The 22,316-nt window shown below is 38.4% G+C and overlaps 1 protein-coding gene across 5 annotated transcripts in view; it reads left to right on the top strand.

Annotated features, from left to right (window-relative positions):
- The window catches only part of triob (trio Rho guanine nucleotide exchange factor b), a 182,207-nt gene that overhangs the window by 113,027 nt on the left and 46,864 nt on the right, over positions 1 to 22,316 (top strand). For all 5 annotated transcript variants that reach the window (XR_008807619.1, XM_056257617.1, XM_056257639.1 and 2 more), the window contains exons 14-21: positions 789 to 963; positions 5,535 to 5,730; positions 9,857 to 10,023; positions 15,689 to 15,808; positions 16,910 to 17,101; positions 17,676 to 17,825; positions 17,924 to 18,038; positions 18,564 to 18,679. Coding sequence is in view for 4 of the 5 variants with exons in the window: in XM_056257617.1 (XP_056113592.1) it covers positions 789 to 963; positions 5,535 to 5,730; positions 9,857 to 10,023; positions 15,689 to 15,808; positions 16,910 to 17,101; positions 17,676 to 17,825; positions 17,924 to 18,038; positions 18,564 to 18,679 (1,231 nt within the window). In the remaining variant the exon portion in view is untranslated. The remainder of the gene's footprint in view (positions 1 to 788; positions 964 to 5,534; positions 5,731 to 9,856; positions 10,024 to 15,688; positions 15,809 to 16,909; positions 17,102 to 17,675; positions 17,826 to 17,923; positions 18,039 to 18,563; positions 18,680 to 22,316) is intronic.

The following is a 22,316-nucleotide window of genomic DNA, read 5'->3' as shown; positions in this document are numbered from 1 at the left end:
ACCTTACATTATTTCAACCACATTTCAGTGCTGAAGGTTGGTCACATGCCAGCTGGGATCGTAAAAAGTACCATCTGACCTACTCTGTGGTGTACACACAAAATTACACACACGTTTACAGTTTATCCATTTCAGTCAATATTATTTGTATAGTGCTTTTTCATAATACACCATGATTTTCTGTAAAGCTGCTTCGAATCATGAAGTTAATGTTTATAATAGATTTATATTCATGCCTTATAGTCGTATTTAGCAGATTAGTGCAGGGCGACAATAGTTACATTATGTGATAATATAAACAAGCAGTTTGCACATAGCACATTTGCTATATAGTATACAGTACAGTATATATACAGTATCTCTTTGCATGAGTATACTGCATGTATGCGGGTAAAGTTGGATATACCTACATATCCAACTTTATATAGATAGCTGTGCAATAATATAATTTATATTTTGCAATATTATAAACAATCAAGCAGATTTTCTATATAGTATAGTATAGGTTATTACCAATTTACAATTCCGAATTGACACAAGGGCACAAACACTGTTAAATAACACTAAATTACACTTTAAATATGTATTTTAATTAATATGTGAACATAGAGCTGCAACACCTACTGTAAAACACAGTAGCGCACTCGCACACTTAACCCTTAGGGGTCTCATTTCCTAACTTGCAGAGGCTAATTAAACTGTAAGATGCTTCATTGAAGTTATATGGTATAGTTTCTGCCGCAGATCTTGTCTCTCATACTCGTACATGCTCTTCTTTCTGACTGCAGAGACTCTGCAATCTCCAGCAACAAGACTCCTCACAACAGCTCGATGGCTCACATTGAGAGTGTCCTGCAGCAGCTGGACGAGGCCCAGGCTCAGATGGAGGAGCTGTTTCAGGAACGGAAGATCAAACTAGAGCTTTTCCTCCAACTCAGGATCTTTGAACGAGATGCCATTGACGTGAGTCCACACTTTACAACATATCTGCCAGTCCGACAACTCGCTGATTTTGTTGTAAAGAATGGATCTTAACAGTCAAGACCGAGCGGTTCTCAATTGATGCGTTGCAGGCATAGGGGAGGGAAATTGGTGGGGAAGTCAGGTTTTGTTTTTTCCATCATCATTCTTCACACTGGCGATGTCTTGAGAATCTGAATGAATAGCAGACCCTCAGTTACACATTGCTAAATAATTGACTACATCAAAACAACTATCATGATTAGCTGATCAACGCTAAAGCACTGCAGAAGTTAAGTCGCCTTTATTTATATAGTGCTTTATACAATACACATTTGTTTTAAAGCAGGAAAATAATGATGCAAACAGAGTTCAATTCTGCTGTAAAGCAGCTCTAAAAAGAAAATATTGTTCAGCTCAGTTCAGTGTTGATTCAGTTCAGTAACTGTAAAGATCATCAAATATGAAATAAATGTAATTCAGCTATAAAGCAGCTAGAAAATGGTTATATCATCATTCAGCTCAGTTCAGTTCTCATCCAATAGTGTCAGTACAGTCAAATCAATTATATTGCTGAATTGTATGTGACCGCAACTAAGCAAGCCATAGGCGACAGTGGGAAGGAACTCCATCTGTAACGGAATGGAGAAAATATACCTTGGGAGGAGAAACCAGGCTCAGTCGGGGGAACCAGTGCTCCTCTGGCCACATTAACCAACATGGTGTGGTTATGATTCCAGGCTGCATCACAAGTGGATTGATATTATTCAGAATATTTCATCCAGTTCCTTCTGCTTAAAGATTAGAATACATCACGCCAGCATATGGTGGGGAGGAGTCCAAGCTGGCCATAGGGGTCTGTGCAGAGGACTTGTCTGGTTCTTGTGATCTTTGCTGAGGATCTGTGCCGATATCTGTAGTGTCGACGAGGTCTTCACAGGGTGGATCTGTCTCTAGGGCATGTCTAGTTGTCATGGTCTTCACTGACATTTAGGGCTGTTGTGCTTGTCAATACAGTACACATTTAGGCCAACATAAACATGGATAATAATACTTAACTAGCTAAAATAGCGAAAAATAATAAAGGTGTGCAGGGGGTTTCCAAATAGTTATAGTTAAGTTGACCGGGACACCCCCTCCCCCTATACACTGTATAGAGATATGACCCAGCACCCAAAATACTATCAAAACACTCCAACTCCATTCTTCGCAAAAGATAGATAAAAAGGCGCACAGGAAACAAAAACCTTGAAAAAAAAAAATGATAAAAGACCAAATCCTGGCCAAATCACAGAGATGCCGATTCACACTGGACTAATATTATCACAGGACCTCTGTGTTTGGCGAAATATGGTAGGTAATTTGCAGGGGGGGATTTTTACTTTACAAATTACAGACATGGCCAATTCGCACGGGATTAAGATCACAGACAACCTCCGCAATTATTACAAATGATGAGAGGTCACCAGGTAATACTAATCCCGTGTGAATAGGACAACTGAACAGGACTAAACACATGGCTTAAATACACGGGCAAACTAGGGCGCTAACAAGATACTTAACGAAACACACCTGAACTGAATACTGAAATCAAAATGTAACCATGGTGACAAACTGACAGGGGACAGAGGAAGACAGGACATACATGTGACACTTTCTGTTTTGGTGCAAAATTGAAGTGATTTTAAATTTTTCTAATTATCCTATGTCATGTTAATATTTTTGCATATTACTTGGCCAGTGCCGTTTATAATTATATTAACAAATTAAAGTGGTTTTTTTTGTGAACCTATTATTTTTTTTTTTATTAGAATATTGCTATCAGATATTTTTTTTCCCCTCGTATCCAACAGTCATCCCTCCGTGATTACATAAGTTTGAATTTTCAATCCTGCGTCAATTGTGAGGTAGAAGGCTATGTACAACGTGCTTTCTCATCCGTTTTGATCTGATCAAAGGAAGAAAGTGCTAAAAGACAAAATCCAGCGATCTCAGAGAATCTGAGCAGAAGCCTTGAGCAAAGATAAAGCCATCATGTCTGCTCTTCTCACAGCCTGCACCATGAGTCATGGAGGTTTGTGTCTCTGGATGTGTGAAAATGAGTCACACTTTTGTCAAAAGGGTGTCTAAGAAACCAACAGCTTTATCTAATCAATATCACTTTTCACAGTAGCTCTATATCAAAGCTCTTAGAGTCAACCTATTTATAATTGTGGACTTTATATTATTAAGTGATTTTGGCTACTATGTACTAACATTTAAATTAATCATTAATACAATACACTTATTGGGGGGGTTGCGATTGATGAGATAAATCATTAATGATGGAAATATGTACGTGTTAAAAGCGTACTTTTCATCAGGCACTAATTCGCAGACTCTCATTAAGCCACACAGTTGCGTGCTCCACTTGTTTAAGTAGCAATGGAGGCAAAACAGATCCGAGAGAAATTTCAAAGAGGAGAATTAAAAACAAAACAGAAAGAAGGAAAGAAAGAAAGAAAAGTACCATGTGGGAGTGTTTGAGAAGCTCTGTATGTATATGACAATAAACTAATAAAGCCTATATCCTGATTTGCTTGGGCTTTATAATGATCATGTTAGGTCCCTGTCTGTCACCAGCTCCTCGCTCCCTTTCTAAACCCCCTCTTGCCCTCCACTGTTGAGACTTTCAGTTATGGCTCGAGGACACACCTTCTGGGAGGGGGATAATGTCACATTTATGTTCTGTCTTGTGAACTTTTATTTTGACATTCTGTTTTTTTATTTAACATTTTTCATTAGTTCCTGTTTCCCCGCTCTGTTTAATTTCGGTTTCCTTGGTTATGTCCTTGTTTGTTTCTAAAGTTACCGTTTGTATTATACCGCGTTCCAGGCAACCTGTAACCTGTGTTTTTCCAACTCGTAACTGGGAGTACATCGTTCCAGGCAACCTGTAACCCGTGTTTTTCCAACCTTATACCCGTGAAAGTGCACTGGAACGGCAGTCAAACCCGTGACTTCCCATCTGTGAACTCGCACTAGATCGATGTACTCCCAGTTACGAGTTGGAAAAACACGGGTTACGGGTTGCCTGGAACGCGGCATTAGTCCCATCTGTGTCTCGTTTTGTTCACCATGTATTTATTCTCCCCGTTTTGTTCTATTCCCTACCGGTTATCGTCTTAGTTTATATGAAGTTAGCTGTGTCTCCTGAGTGTTTTTCTGTTTGTTGGATTAAAAACTGAGTGGTGCGTGTTGAATTGCTCCCACAGCAAGACACAGTAAGCCCATCATTCTTTGCGATTGACCTTTGGTGGCTGTGTTTTGAATGTTTTGTTCATAGGAAACCCTATATGATGTAATCAGAGTCCACGAGTTGGCTTTTGTAGTAAAAGTGATATCGCTCACTGTAACATAATCCAAAACAGATCAAGGAGTATCACATTCCACTTTTGAAGGTGCTCACGTGCCACTGATACTTTGCCGATAGATTAGGTAAAACCAAGACAAAGAGCATGTAAATATTGATGTCTTCACTGCCTGAAATCTGGACAAAGACAGCATAGGTGGATGTCAAGTATAACTTCCATTATGTATGGGATGGTAGTTGACGATTGTAGATGAACTCCTCCTTGTTACACTTAATGTTGTTACTCAGAGCAGGGCGGGTTGGCAATGTCAGTCAAGACGGCAGGGTGCCAGAAGGTACATCTGTGGGCGTGTGATTTCCCAAACGCTGCTCCCACACGTTGAAGAACACATTTACTCCTTACAGAAAATGGTTGTGTTCCTGCTCTAGTCATCATCAACGCTTCACGCAGAACAGCTGGGAATAATGCTCATTTTAATTAGAGAAGGAAGAATTCTCAATCACACAACAGTGCAGAGTGAGTGACTTATGACAAGAGGAATGTGGGAGAATAAGTTGTTTAAATCATGTCTTTAAACTTTAACAAATCGCTGTATCAATGACAAATGTTGTGTTTTTTAGGAACCTAAGTACTGTGTTTTGACTTCTGTGTTGTTATTGAGGAATACTTTAGTGAGTTGCATTGTAAAGTTTTGAATATGCTCTATATAAAGTGATGTTAGAAGTGTGGATATTTGCTAATTTATTGGCTGACGTGAACTGTTTTCCAAGCGCTTGTTCTCTGATTCATGTTGCTCCTGTTTTTACTCACCTGTTGTCAGGGCAACTCTTTATAGCCTATTAAGTTTTTAATTTTCTCTTCCATGTTCAACGTCATTTCTGGGAATGTTTTATTTTTAATAGCCAATATGCCTTCACAGCAGATTACATAAAAGTACAACCCATTGAACAAACTGTACATGTATACCTCAGCCTCACATTCTTAATTGTATCTTAATCTTAATCAATTATAATATGGTATTTGCATGGTCCATTTACAGTACATGAATAATACATTTTTCGAATACTTTATTTTATATATTTTGAAATATTAAATTAAATACTGCTTCCAGTATTCCAAATACTGCATTTTCAGATGAATACATTGAATTAAAAACCGTGTTTGTTCAAGGATATGATTACTGACACATTATGCATGCTTCATTATGGTGTTGTCGTGTAGGTCATCTCAGACCTGGAGTCGTGGAATGAGGAGCTGTCTCAGCAGATGAATGAGTTTGACACTGAGGATCTAACGCTAGCTGAGCAGAGACTGCAACATCACGCTGATAAAGCTCTCACCATGAACAACCTCACATTCCATGTCATACACCAGGGCCAGGAACTCCTGCAGTATGTCACAGAAGTCCAGGCCTCAGGTGAGCACACATAAGCACTCATATACAACTATAGTAGTATCTAAATAACACTAAAATAATGTATTTAATCCAAAATTAAGTGAAATATTGTCAAATATTGTTCGAATTTAAAATAACAGTATTTGAATATATTTTAAAATGTAATTTGTCCCTGTTTTGGCAAAGCTGAATTTTCAGCATCATTACTCCAGTATTCAGTGTCACATGATCCTTCAGAATTCAATCTATTGATATTGATTTGGTGCTCAGTTATTAATAATGGTTCTTATTATTTTAAATTGTGAAAACAGTTTTTTTTTCTGTTTGATATGTTTGTGGAAAATGTGATAATTTTTTTTTTTTTTTTTTTTGATGATTAGAAAGTTTAAAAGAACAGCAAGTTTTGAAATCGTAATGACTGAATGACACTTAATGATGGAGTAATGTCGGCTGAAAGCTTTGCCATCACAGGAATAAATTACATTATAATTATATTCAAATAGAAAACAGTTCTTTTAAATTGCTATAATATTTCACAATATTACTGTTTTTCTGTATTGTTTGATCAAATAAATGCAACATTGGTGAGCATAAGAGATTTCTTTCGAAAAGATGTAAAAAAAAACTTAATTATTCCAATCTTTTGAGCCGTAGTGTATGCATTTGATATCTGTCCAGCCGTCATTGTATGATGTCTTTGTGTGACCTTTGCGGTCACAGGATCACGTGAGGCATCAGAGATGTGTGTGTGTGTGTGTGTTAGTATGTCAGTCCAGAGCAGGCTTAAGGGGGAGGAGAGGACGCAGCTAAACGCTAAACTCTAAAGCCAAACACAGCAGGTCCAACCAGACACCCAGCAACCCTCCCTCCCGGCCCTGTAATCCTATAGACTCACCCTGCCTAGCAAAATCACTGGTCACACACACTCACAAGATTTGACATCTGACAGCACGCACAGATAGCAGAGAGCAAAACGAATCCTCGTTTCACTAGCATCCTTTTGCGGAGGCACATATACAAACGCAAAGCTGGAGTACTCTCAGAGTTTTAGCCCATTGCAGGTCTGGGCTACGGGTGTAAAATGTGAGTATGTGAGTGTGTGTGATAATGTGTGTGCTAAGACCCAGGTATCTGCACTTCTGTATGCTGATTGTTTTATAGGTCAGTTATCATTTTCAGTGTTGATTTAGCTTATTTGTCTCATGGTATTCTACTGGCAAATTGGAATTTAAAGACAGCATGACATCAAAATTGACCCCATTTACTTCCTGCATTGTTCCAGGTTGTATTGTGAGCGAATTTTCAGTGCAGATTATTCTAAAGAAGTAATAACTTTGTAATTGTGTCAAATGAAACTGATAATATCATAGCTGTCTATCTGCAACCCAATCAAATCCCTATACTGTACATAAAATCAAATATTCCAGCTGAATATTCACAAAATGTCCCATTACAGAAGGCAAATGTCATTTTGATGCCCTTGAAGCTGAAGTGTGTCATTTCTGCATCCGCCTCCTGTGCCTGGCTTGTCGGGATGCTTAAACAAACTAAGCAATTTTGATGGCACCAAAGAGCTAAAGTGCTACTTAATTGTAAAGTTGTCCTTGCATATTTTAGTTCACCAAAAGATTGAAATTTTGTCATAATTTACTCACCTTTATGTCATTCCAAACCTGTATTGGAACAAAAATAAAGGAGATTTTTGTAGAAATGTATCAGTGATACAATGGAAGTCGTCAACAAGAACTGTTCGGGTTTCAACATTCTTTTAAATATTTTCTTTTGTGTTCTGCTGAAGAAATTCATACAGGTTTGAAATGACATGATGGTGAGTAAATGATTCCAGAAGGTTCATTTTTAGGTGAACTATCCCTTTTGGGATTGGAGAAAGAACAATTAGAATAATAATTCACCTGATTCCTAGTGAAATTCCTATAATTGAATTAGGGTTAAGTTAAAATTAATCAAATACATGTGATCCTCCACATCTCTCCTCAATGTTTATTGTGGCCTCTCCTAATGCCTGTGTTCTTTAATCGGGTCTTTGTCTTCTCCAATTGATGTCTTGGCCAAAAATTACCAGCACTCTCAAGCTTGATAAAGTCCTCATACTAAAGTCTTCTTACGGATTACCAACATATCCTGCCTTTGCATGTGGTGCTATTTCTTATTTATTCAGTTGATATTTCCTTTCCTTGATCTGTGAAAGATCCCATAATTTATAAGTCAAACTTTTAGGGTGAAACTAAGGAAACCCGTTTACAGTTTTTCTCAGTCGCTTTGGTGCATTTCTCACATCACTAATTACATTTGCACAACAGTTAATGCAGTTCTCAAAACAATTAGTACAAACTGCAAAACCTATTTGATAACCTGCAAAAGCGTGTCACTTGCTCAAAATGGATAGCTGGATGGATAGTATTCATGTCAATGAAAGTGTCAGTGTCATCAAGATGAAAAGTCCCTACACCATTGTTTATGAACAAGATCATGTTTTCATTATGACAGTTTACTCTGTAAATGTTTTCCAATGCAAAAAAAAAAAGTCAGATCTTGGTGACTCTACCTGAAAATGCTCAAGACAGCACTATATACTATTTGCACAGCCATTTGAAACCTACAGTAAAGTTACACATTACTGTATTTAGTGAGGTAACTGAGTACAAGACACTGGATATGTATGTTTCACATTTTTTACTGCATATGCTCTTTGCAAATCTAATTTGTTCACAGCATTGTGCAAAATAAAAAATACACCCTTATTTACAACAAACATAAACTCCCTTTGGGTAGAGCTGTGCACAACTGTAAACAATATTGCAGTAGCCTACATATTGGAACTGAACATACAACATACATAGTACTGTAAATCATTCATGCACATCCCTTCTCATCAGTGAAAGCTGAGGTTCACCTGAGAGAAATTGTTCAATTTAGGATAAAAAAAAATATTTTTTAAAAAAGATAACAAAAATAGTAAAATTAGCTTGACAGATTTCGACAACTAGTTCAACATTTTTGTATGTGATGACTCAAGCAATGAAATGAGGACTATTAGTTTTATATGGAATGACTATTCAGCATTCACAAGTATAGTTAATTTTGACTGACATGACATAAGCAAATGATAATGTTATAAAACAGCAGAGAGTTGTATGAAAGCAATTGATGCATGTCCAAGAGCATTTGCAATTTGTTGGAAGGAATGAGAAATTGCTACTATGATGTGCTCACATGACTAAATGTTGTGGAGGTTGAACTAACTGTTGTGCAAATGTAAATAGTGATGTGAGAAATGCACCAAAGCGACTGAGAAAAACTGTAAAACAATGTTCATGTCATATGTCATTAAATGAAAATAGAAGAGAAGAAAATATATATATTTTTATATTATTAATATATTGTAATATTTCTGAGTTTGTAACTGTCATTATTCAGTCTCAGTGATGATTCTCGATATATATATATCAGTATCATTTTAGTGTCATGATATGCCATTATAGTTTTCGGTAATATTTAGAATTTTAGAAGACAGACAGACAGACAGATAGATAGATAGATAGATAGATAGATAGATAGATAGATAGATAGATAGATAGATAGATAGATAGATAGATAGATAGATAGATAGATAGATAGATAGATAGATAGATAGATAGATAGATAGATAGATAGACAGACAGACAGACAGACAGACAGACAGACAGACAGACAGACAGACAGACAGACAGACAGACAGACAGACAGACAGACAGACAGACAGACAAGATAGATAGATAGATAGATAGATAGATAGATAGATAGATAGATAGATAGATAGATAGATAGATAGATAGATAGATAGATAGATAGATAGATAGATAGATAGATAGATAGATAGATAGATAGATATTTTTTACTGTATTAAATATGACCTAAATATGTTTTTGTTGGGTTTTTGAAGGCGTCACATAAGGGAAAACAACTAAATCCATTTTGACAAAAGCTCAATTTATTTGTGTCATAGGAGATTATTTACGCCCTTGTTGTACACATTTCTTTCACAATCTCTCTCTCTCTCTCTCTCTCTCTCTCTCTCTCTCTCTCTCTCTCTCTCTCTCTCTCTCTCTCTCTCTCTCTCTCTCTCTCTCTCTCTCTCTCTGTGAAGGTGTGGAGTTGTTGTGCGACCGTGACGTTGACATGGCGACGCGGGTTCAGGATCTGTTAGATTTCCTGCATGAGAAACAGCAGGAGCTGGACGCAGCCGCAGAACAACACAGAAGACACCTGGAGCAGTGTGTGCAGCTCCGACACTTACAGGCCGAGGTCAAACAGGTAGCATCTCACTGTCTTTCTCTCTGTCCACCCACCCACACACACAAGAACTCACTCAAGCACTTACACATAGACACAGACGTTTACATTTGAGATCATGATACAGCTTTCTCAGCTGAGAACAAAACAACCAGTGTATGATTTGTTCCTTTCAACGTACTGCCATAATTAATGTGTCATGGTTAATAATCCAATAGAGGTTTTATTTTAGAGGTGGGAATTTCCTCTGTCTGTACCTGAGCAGTGACTCATGGGTAGTGAATGTAGGCTAAACTGAGGCTGAAAATCAGACATTGCCTTGTACGCCTTGTTACATATCTTAGGTTTATTACATTGTCTCGCAATGTACATTTGTTTTTTTTTGTGATGTAACTGATAGGCGGTGTCTCCTTCCAGTAAACAATGATAATTAAGCTCATAATATTTTAGGCAGTGTCTTTTCTTTCACGTCAAGTCAAGTCAAGTCAAGTCACCTTTATTTATATAGCGCTTTTACAATACAGATTGTATCAAAGCAGCTTCACCGTGATAACATGAAAATAATACAACAAAGTTTGTTTCTAGAAGAAAATTGCATCATCATCCACCTGAAGTAAGGCAGATCAATAATATTGTTGAATATTAAATGTCCCCAACTAAGCAAGCCAAAAGCCAAGGCAACAGTAGCAAGGAACCAAAACTCCATCAGGTGACAGAATGGAGAAAAAAACCTTGGGAGAAACCAGGCTCAGTCGGGAGCCAACGAACAAACAGTGTGTGATTATGATTCAGGCAACATTACAGGTCAGAAGTCAGATTGGATCAGAACATTCACAATATTTATCCAGTTCCATCTGGTTGGAGGTCATCACGCCGGTATGGAGACGAGTTTGTTGAGGCCTTCACAGGGCTGATGAGGCTAGCACTTCAGGGAGGCTGGCATTGTGGTCGTGTCTAGATGCAGTTTCACGTCTGATCTGGATACGGCCCGGATCCGGCTAACTTCAGTAAACCTCGGAATAAACGGAAAGACTAACATTAGTGTAGATGCCATTCTTCTTATGATGTAACGAGTACATCGGGTGTTATAGGAAGTGTCCTCGGTTCCGGCTGACCTAATCTATGCAGCCTAATAATCATTTAACTGATTTGAATAATAGAAATGTATAATGTTCTATGTGAATGCCAGGTAAAAGAGATGTGTTTTTAGTCTAGATTTAGACTGACAGAGTGTGTCTGCTTCCCGGACAATGTTAAGAAGATTATTCAAAGTGTTGGTGCTAAATAGGAAAAGGATCTACCGTCAGTAGTTGATTTTGATATTCTAGGTATTATCAACTGGCCAGAATTTTGAGATCGCAATAGACGCGAAGGACTATAATGCTTTAAAAGGTCGCTCAAGTACTGGGGAGCTAAACTATTTAGTGCTTTTGTAAGTAGTCAGCAATATTTGTTTAATAGGCAGCCAATGCAGTGTTGACAGAACGGGGCTAATATGGTCATACTTCCTGGCTCTAGTGAGAACTCTAGCTGCTGCATTTTGGACCAACTGTAGTTTGTTTATTAAGCGTGCAGGGCAACCACCCAGTAAAGCATTACAATAATCTAGCCTTGAGGCCATGAACGCATGAACTAACTGTTCCGCATTTTTCATTGAAACCATGTGTCATAATTTAGATATATTTTTAAGATGAAAGAATGCGGTTTTACTGATGCTAGAAATGTCACTTTCAAATGAAAGATTGGTATCAAAGAGCACACTCAGGTTCCTAACCGACAACGAAGACTTGACAGAGCAGCCATCAATTGTTAGACAGTATTCTAGGTTATTACGTGAGGACGTTTTTTGGCCAATAATTAGAATATCTGTTTTTTCAGAGTTAAGTAGTAGGAAATTACTAGTCATGCAATTTTTTATATCAGCTATGCATTCCGTTAATTTTGTGAATTGGTGTGTTTCGTCGGGGTGCGAAGAAATATAAAGCTGAGTATCATCAGCATAACAGTGAAAACTAATGCCATGCTTCCTAATGATATCTCCCAAGGGTAGCATGTACAGAGTGCACAGCAACGGTCCTAGTACTGAGCCTTGTGGTACGCCTTACTGAACTTGTGATCGATAAGACATCTCTTCATTTACTGATACAAACTGATAATGGTCAGATTGGTATGATTTGAACCTTGCTAGTGCAATTCCACTAATGCCAACATAATTTTCAAGTCTATTCAAAATAATTTTTTGGTCAATAGTGTCAAATGCAGCACTAAGATCCAGTAACACTAATAGAGAGATTCAACCACGATCGGATGATTAGAGCAAATCATTTGTAACTCTAATGAGAGCAGTCTCAGTACTATGGTACGGTCTAAATCCTGACTGGAAATCCTCGTAGATACCATTTCTTTCTAAAAAGGAACATAGTTGTGAGGATACTGCCTTTTCTAGTAATTTTGACAGAAAAGGTAGATTCAAGGATCTAGTTTTTAATAAGAGGTTTAAGCCAGCTTAAAAGTTTTCGTTACATATCCTATTGACAAAGATGAATTAATGATATTAAGAATAGGATCTATGACTAGCATTTCTTTCAATAGATTAGTCGGTATGGGGTCTAACATACATGTTGTTGATTTAGATGATTTAAAGAGTTTAGAAAATTCTTCCTCTCCTATAGCAATGAATGAATGGATTTTTTTCCTCAGGGACACTACAATGCACTCCCTGATGCGATACTGTAGTAGACGGTTGCATAGTTATAATTTTCTCTCCAATATTATCAATCTTGTAGGTAAAGAAGTTCATAAAGATACTTGTAGGATTCAACTGGGGTTAAAGGAAAAGGTGCTTTTCACTACTCACATAGTGTATTATTACAGTTTTTTTTCTATTGTACATTGATGGAGCAACACATTTTGTGGGAATATAAATAACACAGCTAATAGTTGTTCAAAGCAATCACTCCAACAAATATTGTACCATATTGTTTTTTTTTGTTTTTTTTTTGTTTTTAAAACTACAGATCTATTTTTAATATTTTGAAAGATTCTTAAACTGCTTAAAAGACAGATTTTAAGATTTAAGATTTGCAGATTCAGAACCATGATCAAAACATAGATGGAGTAGATCGAGCCCCCCAAAGCTTCACAGTCCTATACCAATTCTTGGGTCGACATTTTATTCGGTAACATTAGGCAGTTTAGATTTATATGCTGTTTTATTTTGATTATCGCATTATTTTACATAATATGCATCTGCTTACATGCTATCACTTGTTTCTGCTGCTTCTTCACATGTGTTTTGATCAGGAGATTATGTACTCTTTCAGAAGATGTGTAATAGCACACCTACCCTATAACAGTGAAAACACGGAAAGCCGGAAAAATCCGTCAATGGCAGGGAAGCGTTGTCTCATAAATGATGGAAATTTCCTTCAATGGCGGGGAAAGACATGAAATATGAAATATGGATCAATCTAGCACAGAATCGACTTTTTGCTGCCCGAGATTGTGTCAAGGATCAGTAGAATTTTCTGGCCCATAGTGAATCGTGGATGTTTAGAAAAGTGCAGCGGTGAGTTTTTGTTACATCTAGTGGATTAGAGGAAAATAAAATAAAATATACTTTTTACCTCAGTATGCCTTTAGTCCCTATTGTACCCTATATGTAAAAACGTATTTAATTTAGTAACACTTTATAATAACTTTATTTAATTACATTAACCATTATTATGTCATTGCATTATTACAATATAATTAGTCAATATTCATTATAATAGTATTCAATTGCTAGAAGCTTGATTTATATATTTGCATATGTATTAGTATGAACTACTAACTACTGATCCTTTAAGCATTATATAATGTTTGTTAACAACTTGTTAATGCTGCCATTTTAATATTTAATGAAGTGCAGTGTTAATAGTTGGCTAGTTTTGAGTGGCGGATCTGACTACATACAGGAGCTAATGGGAAAACGCAGGGCACGCTTAAAATGAGAAGGAAAAACTAGGCCAGGAGGAGCAGCTGGTAATCTCATTTCATCCTTTCATTTATTTATTTTATTATTTTATATTTATTTTTGTCTGGACTGCTCTAGAGGAAAGGAATGATTAGAGAAGTGAAGGAGCTGGGACGCCCGTGTGGTTTAAGGAGTATTTGAGTGGGTGTGTGGTGGTAGACATGTAATCATGTTTTTTGACTTTACAGGGAAAATTTGCGCCTGTGTGGCAGTTTTCAGTGTGTTTATTTACGTTTATGCAAGAAACATAGTTGCGCTATCTGTCACTGTCGGTGTATCAGCACTAAAAGCAGGTGTGTAAAGTGTGAGTCAATGTGTCAGGAGACAGCTTGGAATTTAGACCTAAAGGTGGAGTCAGAGAACACATCGGTCAGAACGAAATATTCCTCACTTTCCCCACTGATGCAATCTCCCTGTTTACAGCACACTAGAAGTTGCCTCACCTCATTTCAGAAAACAGCACTTTTTGATTTACTGTAAAAGGCAGTATTGTACGCTTTGTACCATTTTTCCCTCTTCTGGCCATTTTAGTCATGGCTTCCCGCACAAAACCAAGCATTTAGTTCTCCCTCTCTCTGACCTTTAAAATTAAACAAGCTGTGTTTTTTTATAGTGCCCTTAAGATTTCAATATGTAATTGACCTCTATTTTATTTGGCTAACCTTTTTACAAATTAAATGAGTACCAGTGACCTTAACTTCTGAATCACTTAATTCTGAATAGGTATTGATTATGTGTAGACTTCAAACATTTCAGCTACCAAGTGTAGTACACTTAACTCTATCTAAAGATCAAAATTTAAGTTTTTTAGCTTTTAGTATAAATATGTTAGCCTTAAGGTTATGAATAAGCTGGTGTGTTCCAAAACAATGACAAAATTCGCATTTAGGAGATATAAGCATTCAAAAGTTACAGTTTCCCACTTCCGCTAAAATGGATCATGGATTTTTGTCGCCAAAGCGACCGTTGACACGTCACAGAGCAATATGGGTTGGAAATGTGTGTTCGTTTGATCAAACGCTCAAGTTTTATTCCGTTTTCCAACTGTTCCTTGGTTAAGAATGAAATGGCTAGAGTTTATTCACACCTCTACTATTAAATCCAACGTATCATCAGCGCTCGGATTCGCTTCCATGGTCCTGTCAAGTATGACTTGCAGTCTGTGAGGTAAACTAAACGCTATTGGCTATTTGAAAAAGGGGAGGAGAAATCCAATTTGTCCCGCCTTAGCTTCCTGTTTCAGTGGAAATGACATCAACGCATCATACAAAGCTGCGCGTTCCAAGGCTCTTCAGTGGGCCTTTAACATACTTTATCACGTTACAAATCCATTCTACAGAACCCTGAAGTCTGTAGATTCTGTCTGGGCCTGGTCAAGTGTTAAAGGGTCGTATTATGTCCTTTTTTTAAATCTTGATTTTATTTTTGGAGTCTACAAGAATAGTTTTTCATGCTTGAATGTTAAAAAAACAACAACATTATTGTGTGTATATATATATAAATATTTTACATTATTGCAGCACCTCTCTTCCCAGTCTTTCAGTAAGACTCATAACGTTCCTGTCTCTATGAAGACCCTCTTTCCAATCAGTGCAGAATGCTCTGATTGGCCGACTAAACTTATAGTCCATGGCATGCCCCCTTTAAATCCTTTGGTTATGTTTGTTTCAGGTACTGGGCTGGATCCGTAATGGGGAGTCGATGCTCAATGCAGGTCTCATCACAGCCAGTTCCCTGCAGGAGGCAGAACAGTTACAGCGGGAACATGAGCAGTTTCAGCATGCTATTGAGGTACCAAAAAACAACACGTACACATAGACATTGTAATGAACTGCTCCGAGACACGAAGGTTGAGAATCCAAATGCAGTTTTTAAGATCATAAACTGTATAACAGGCAGTCGTCAAAAGCACAGGGTAATCAGTCCAAACAATGACAAACAAATCCAGAGGGTGAGACAGGAACTGGAAAACCAGGACACAGGCAGATAGCAGATAACAGAAACCAGAAACCAGGAACATGGAAAACAGTGAAAACGCTAAGAAATGCAGTGTTACATGACAAGACTTCGCAGCGAATGAATGTGAAAACCAGGCTATTATAGGGTGAGTTAAACGAGGTAATGAGACACAGGTGGATACAATCCGGGATGATGAATCGAGGCAGTGAGTTATGGGAAATGTAGTGTGGTAATGACTCTGGACATTACTCTGGTGGTAATGATGGGCACTCTCACCCCGGATTTCCACCAACAGTGGAACGGCTGCGGATCGGCTCCGCTTTATGTCGACTTACCGTGCTCTGCCGTCCTTCAATACCTACCAGTTCCGGATTTGTTGCGGAACGGGTGCGGCCATGACTGACAGCTGAAGTCACGAGGACCCACGAGATCTCGCGAATTCACGTATGATCGCGTGATATAACAATCTGCCCTGTGCTGAATTGCTGCGGAGCTCTCCGGCATCCAGCAAAAATAGAAGCTCTGCGTTTCTGCTCCGGAGGGCTGTGGATCGCCAGAGCTGGGGCGGAGTCAGTGAAAATATACAGGTTGACTTTAATGGAAACCTATTGACTCCACCGCCGCAGTTGGTGGAAATTGCCAGTCACTGGTAATAGTGACAGACATACTGTTTTTTGTTTTGCTTTGCTTTGCTTAGTTGTTTTGTTGTGTTTTGTGTTATGTTATGATGATATATGTTTGTTTGTTTTTTTGCTGTTTTTTGTTTCGTTTTGTTGTTTTCATTTGTTTAGTTTTTTGTCTTGTTTTGCTTTGCTGTCACTTATGCTAGTCAGAGTGTCTTGCACTAAAAATAATTGTCATTTTCTATCAATTTTGGTCATTTTTGCCTTCTCTTCTTGTTTTCACTTTCTCTTTTATTTTCCTTCTCCGCAGAAAACCCATCAGAGTGCACTGCAGGTGCAGCAGAAGGCAGAGGCTCTGCTACAGGCCAATCACTATGACATGGACATGATCCGTGACTGCGCAGAGAAGGTGGCGTCTCACTGGCAGCAGCTCATGCTGAAGATGGAAGACCGCCTGAAACTGGTCAATGCCTCGGTGGCTTTCTACAAGACATCAGAGCAGGTCAGTGAGCTTGTCTTGATAGTGATCCTGTGATGCTTTGACCTCAGTCTCTTATTAATTTTAACGCTTATGTTTATAATATGTTAAGTATGTTAAAAACAAAAAACATTAAACAAACAAAATTTTAAAGTTAACTCAACACTGTGGACAAAAAAAAAAACATATTCATAGAATTTAGCTAAATCCTACTTGTAGTGAAGTAATATAAAGGTACCGTAAATCATGTAAATTACATAAAAATGTTAAATTGTGAAATACTTTCATAATTATGCAATAATAATCTAATATTAAGACATACTGTGTTATAATTATGACGTTTAATTTGAATTTATACATTTAAAATTCATAATTATGATATAAATCAAAATTATGTTATAATTATAAGATAAAAAGTCAAAATTATGGCAAAGTTTGTGTTCATGTTATAATTATGATTTAGTAATGTATAATTTCCTTATGTCATAATCATGATTTGCCAAATCAAATATTTTTTCTTATGTGGCGGAAATGTGATTTTGCATTTAAATATCCGAATAATACTGTCTATTTTTACCTACATGTGTGTGTTCTGCAGGTGTGTAGTGTGCTGGAAAGTTTGGAGCAAGAATACAAACGAGAGGAAGACTGGTGTGGAGGGACTGATAAACTGGGACCAAACTCAGAGTCTGATCACGTGACTCCCATGATCAGTAAACACCTGGAGCAGAAAGAGGCCTTTCTCAAGGTACCGAGCGCATAGCCGCATACACACATGCACTCGGGTTCTCAAACTTTTTGTGTGAATTTACTCATAACTGACTCTTTTTTTCTCTCTCTCTGAAGGCGTGCACACTAGCCAGACGCAACGCTGATGTCTTCCTCAAGTACTTGCACAGAAACAGCGTGAATATGCCGGGAATGCTCGCACATGTCAAAGCCCCTGAACAACAAGTCAAGAGTAAGACTTCATCCTCATTTTGTGATTGGTTTTTAAGGGCCGAATGTTAAAGGTTCTCTAAGCGATCCTGGGTGACGTCACTTCTTGTTGACATTTGAACTATTGTCAAACAAAACGGAGGCTAGCTAGACCCTCCCTCCTCCTCATCTGCACACTAACCCCCCAAAACACACCCCCAAACCCTTCTTGTCGGTCATTGGCTGGAACAGTTTGTTATGTTTCGTGGAGCGGGTCGCTGCAGTTTGTTTTTGTTGCTGTTTGTTGAGCCTGGGCTGTCTACAGAGATCGCGTTTCTTTACAGTGTGTTCAGGGGACAGGCAGCCAGCGGTTAGTGAGGAGATGTTTGCTGTATGTGACAAAAAATGTTTTGGCCTAAAAAACGCGTGACATCGCTTAGAGCACCTTTAAGCCACAATTAGGACTGAAGTGAACCGTTATTTGCTTTTTGATTAGCATGATTTATTAGTCATGAATCCAGGGTTCAGGTATGTTCTGTGTTTCTGATTCTGTCCTTGTGTCCTACAGACATCCTAAATGAGTTGCTGCAGCGGGAGAACCGGGTTCTGCACTTCTGGACCATGAGGAAGAGGAGGCTTGACCAGTGTCAGCAGTACGTGGTGTTTGAACGCAGCACCAAACAGGTCAGAACCAGTCTAATCCAGAAGAATCTGCCTTTTAGCTCACCATATAGTCTGGTCCAAACTGTGGTCAAGTACTACAACAACCCACCAACTCAGACAGAGAGGTTTGTGAGGAGGTGCATCTAATGCCGGGCTCAGACCAAACGACATTTCTGATTATGTGATTTTGACAATTCTTGTGTCGTGGACAAGACTACACGTTGCTTTCAACCAATCATCGCGTGCTGTCTTTAAAGGGATACTCCACCCAAAAATGAAAATTCTGTCATCATTTACTCACCCTCAAGTTGTTGCAAACCTGTATGAGTTTCTTTCTTCTGCTGAACACAAAGGAAGATATTTTGAAGAACGATTGGAACTTTGGCACCATTGACTTCCATGGTATTTTTTTTTTTCTACTATGGAAGTCAATGGTGCCAAACAACTGTTTGGTTCCAATCGTTCTTCAAAATATCTTCCTTTGTGTTCAGCAGAAGAAAGAAACTCATACAGGTTTGCAACAACTTGAGGGTGAGTAAATGATGACAGATTTTTCATTTTTGGGTGGAGTATCCCTTTAACAACGTGCCTGATGTCATTGAGAAGTAGAACTAGTAGTGACTGACTTCCAGAAATAAGAGCGTAAACAAACAATGGCTACCGATGCGGCGTGTTTTCTACTGGCGGTCTTGTCACCGGTAAAGCCCAAAAATAGAAAGAAAACCTGACAGTTCCTGGATTGCATGGGGAGGACTGTATAATCCTCCAAGGAGAACTTTAGGTGCAATATACATGAATCTTGCCTCCATTGCATAATAGCACCAATACTCTCTTTCGTTTCGCCCTTCTGTGCTCCTATTGGTCAATGTCACAAATGGGATGGAACTCGTCATGGAGGACCGAGAAAAAAAAACCCACTTGAACACTTGCTAGTTTTTCTGTTGTTATGTCCTGACACTTGCTAGTTTTTCTGTTGTTATGTCCTGTCCCATAGTAAGGTTCCATGTCTGTTGTTATGTCCTGAAATGTCGGCGTCAGTGTTGTCATCCACTATCACACACACTATACGAGATAAAACGGTTGATTGTTGCATCCTGATGTCCAGGACACTCTACGTCAAACGGATTGTGCCAAAATCAGCTGATATCGTGTAGTCTAAACCCGGCATGAGTTTGAAGCAACCACATTGACAGTGTCACATTGATAGTCAATGTCACAACACTCTCTTGCTTGGACAGATATAACGAAAAATAAAGTGAAAAATGCAATTTCTGTATAAGTATTGCTTTACAGAAAATAAAGAACAACAAATGAAAAGGAAAAGAAAGATTTCCTTACAAAGGCTTATGCTAACCATTAATTTGGGCAACTAATCAAAATTAAAGGGATAGTTCACCCAAAAATGAAAATTCTGTCAGTATTTACTCACCCTCATGTTGTTCCAACCCCGTAAGACCTTCGTTCATCTTCGGAACACGAATTAAGATATTTTTTATGAAATCTGAGAGCTGGATCACTCCTTCATACTAGTCCATAAGCTTCTTCAGAGATTGAAAGTTGCCGGCCTCGAAAAGTTATTAAAGACATCGTTAAAATAGTCCAAGTGACTACAGTGGCTCAATCTAAAGTATATCATGCGACGAGAATACTTTATGTGCGCAAAAACAAACATAAATAACGACTTTATTTCAAGTATTCATTTCCTTCTTTTTGGGCCTCTAGTCAGTTAAACTAGTGTAATTGCGTAGATCTACGTCACACGTAGGCTCACTATTGGCCGACGCTGGTCATGTGGGTGATGCGTGTGACTAACAACAACAGAAGCGCACGCTATTACACTAGTGAACTGACTCGAGGCCCACAGAGAAGGAAATGAATAGTTGAAATAAAGTCGTTATTTTTGTTTTTTTTGCGCACAAAAAGTGTTCTCGTCGTTTGATAAACTTAAGATTGAGCCACTGTAGTCACTTGGACTATTTTAACGATGTCTTTAATAACTTTTCGAGGCCGGCAAGTTCAATCCCTGAAGAAGCCTATGGAGGAGTGATCCAGCTCTCAGATTTCATCAAAAATATCTTAATTCGTGTTCCGAAGATGAACGAAGGTCTTATGGGGTTGGAACAACATGAGGGTGAGTAAATACTGACAGAATTTTCATTTTTGGGTGAACTATCCCTTTAAGATGTATTAATAGGAAGGTACTGTTGTCATGCCGTCCCAAAAACAGGATATTTTACAGGATAGTTTACAGGATATTACTATTTATTATTATAAAAAATCAGAATTATGACTTAATATCTCATTATTTCGACTTTATCTCGTCACTTTTTATGTCGTAACATCGACTTATGTCAATTATGTCCATTTTGACTTTTTATCTATCTTTATATACACTCACCGGCCACTTTATTAGGTACACCTGTCCAACTGCTCGTTAACACTTAATTTCTAAGCAGCCAATCACATGGCGGCAACTCAGTGCATTTAGGCATGTAGACATGGTCAAGACAATCTCCTGCAGTTCAAACCGAGCATCAGTATGGGGAAGAAAGTTGATTTGAGTGACTTTGAACGTGGCATGATTGTTGGTGCCAGAAGGGCTGGTCTGAGTATTTCAGAAACTGCTAATCTACTGGGATTTTCACGCACAACCATCTCTAGGGTTTACAGAGAATGGTCCGAAAAAGAAAAAACATCCAGTGAGCGGCAGTTCTGTGGGCGGAAATGCCTTGTTGATGCCAGAGGTCAGAGGAGAATGGCCAGACTGGTTCGAGCTGATAGAAGGGCAACAGTGACTGAAATAACCACTCGTTACAACCGAGGTATGCAGCAAAGCATTTGTGAAGCCACAACACGCACAACCTTGAGGCGGATGGGCTACAACAGCAGAAGACTCCACCGGGTACCACTCATCTCCACTACAAATAGGAAAAAGAGGCTACAATTTGCAAGAGCTCACCAAAATTGAACAGTTGAAGACTGGAAAAATGTTGCCTGGTCTGATGAGTCTCGATTTCTGTTGAGACATTCAGATGTTAGAGTCAGAATTTGGCGTAAACAGAATGAGAACATGGAACCATCATGCCTTGTTACCACTGTGCAGGCTGGTGGTGGTGGTGTAATGGTGTGGGGGATGTTTTCCTGGCACACTTTAGGCCCCTTAGTGCCAATTGGGCATCGTTTAAATGCCACGGCCTACCTGAGCATTGTTTCTGACCATGTCCATCCCTTTATGGCCACCATGTACCCATCCTCTGATGGCTACTTCCACCATGTCACAAAGCTCTAATCATTTCAAATTGGTTTCTTGAACATGACAATGAGTTCACTGTACTAAAATGGCCTCCACAGTCACCAGATCTCAACCCAATAGAGCATCTTTGGGATGTGGTGGAACGGGAGATTCGCATCATGGATGTGCAGCCGACAAATCTGCGGCAACTGTGTGATGCCATCATGTCAATATGGACCAAACTCCCTGAGGAATGCTTCCAGCACCTTGTTGAATCTATGCCACGAAGAATTGAGGCAGTTCTGAAGGCAAAAGGGGGTCCAACCCGTTACTAGCATGGGGTACCTAATAAAGTGGCCGGTGAGTGTATATATATATATATATATATATATATATATATATATATATTGGTGTTATAATTTTTAG

This window comes from Rhinichthys klamathensis, unplaced genomic scaffold, assembly GCF_029890125.1.
Source record: "Rhinichthys klamathensis goyatoka isolate OS25496 unplaced genomic scaffold, OSU_Roscu_1.1 h1tg000006l_1, whole genome shotgun sequence".
NCBI lineage: Eukaryota > Metazoa > Chordata > Actinopteri > Cypriniformes > Leuciscidae > Rhinichthys > Rhinichthys klamathensis.
The sequence above is the reverse complement of the archived record's forward strand: the minus strand, read 5'-3'. Positions and strand labels throughout refer to the sequence as shown.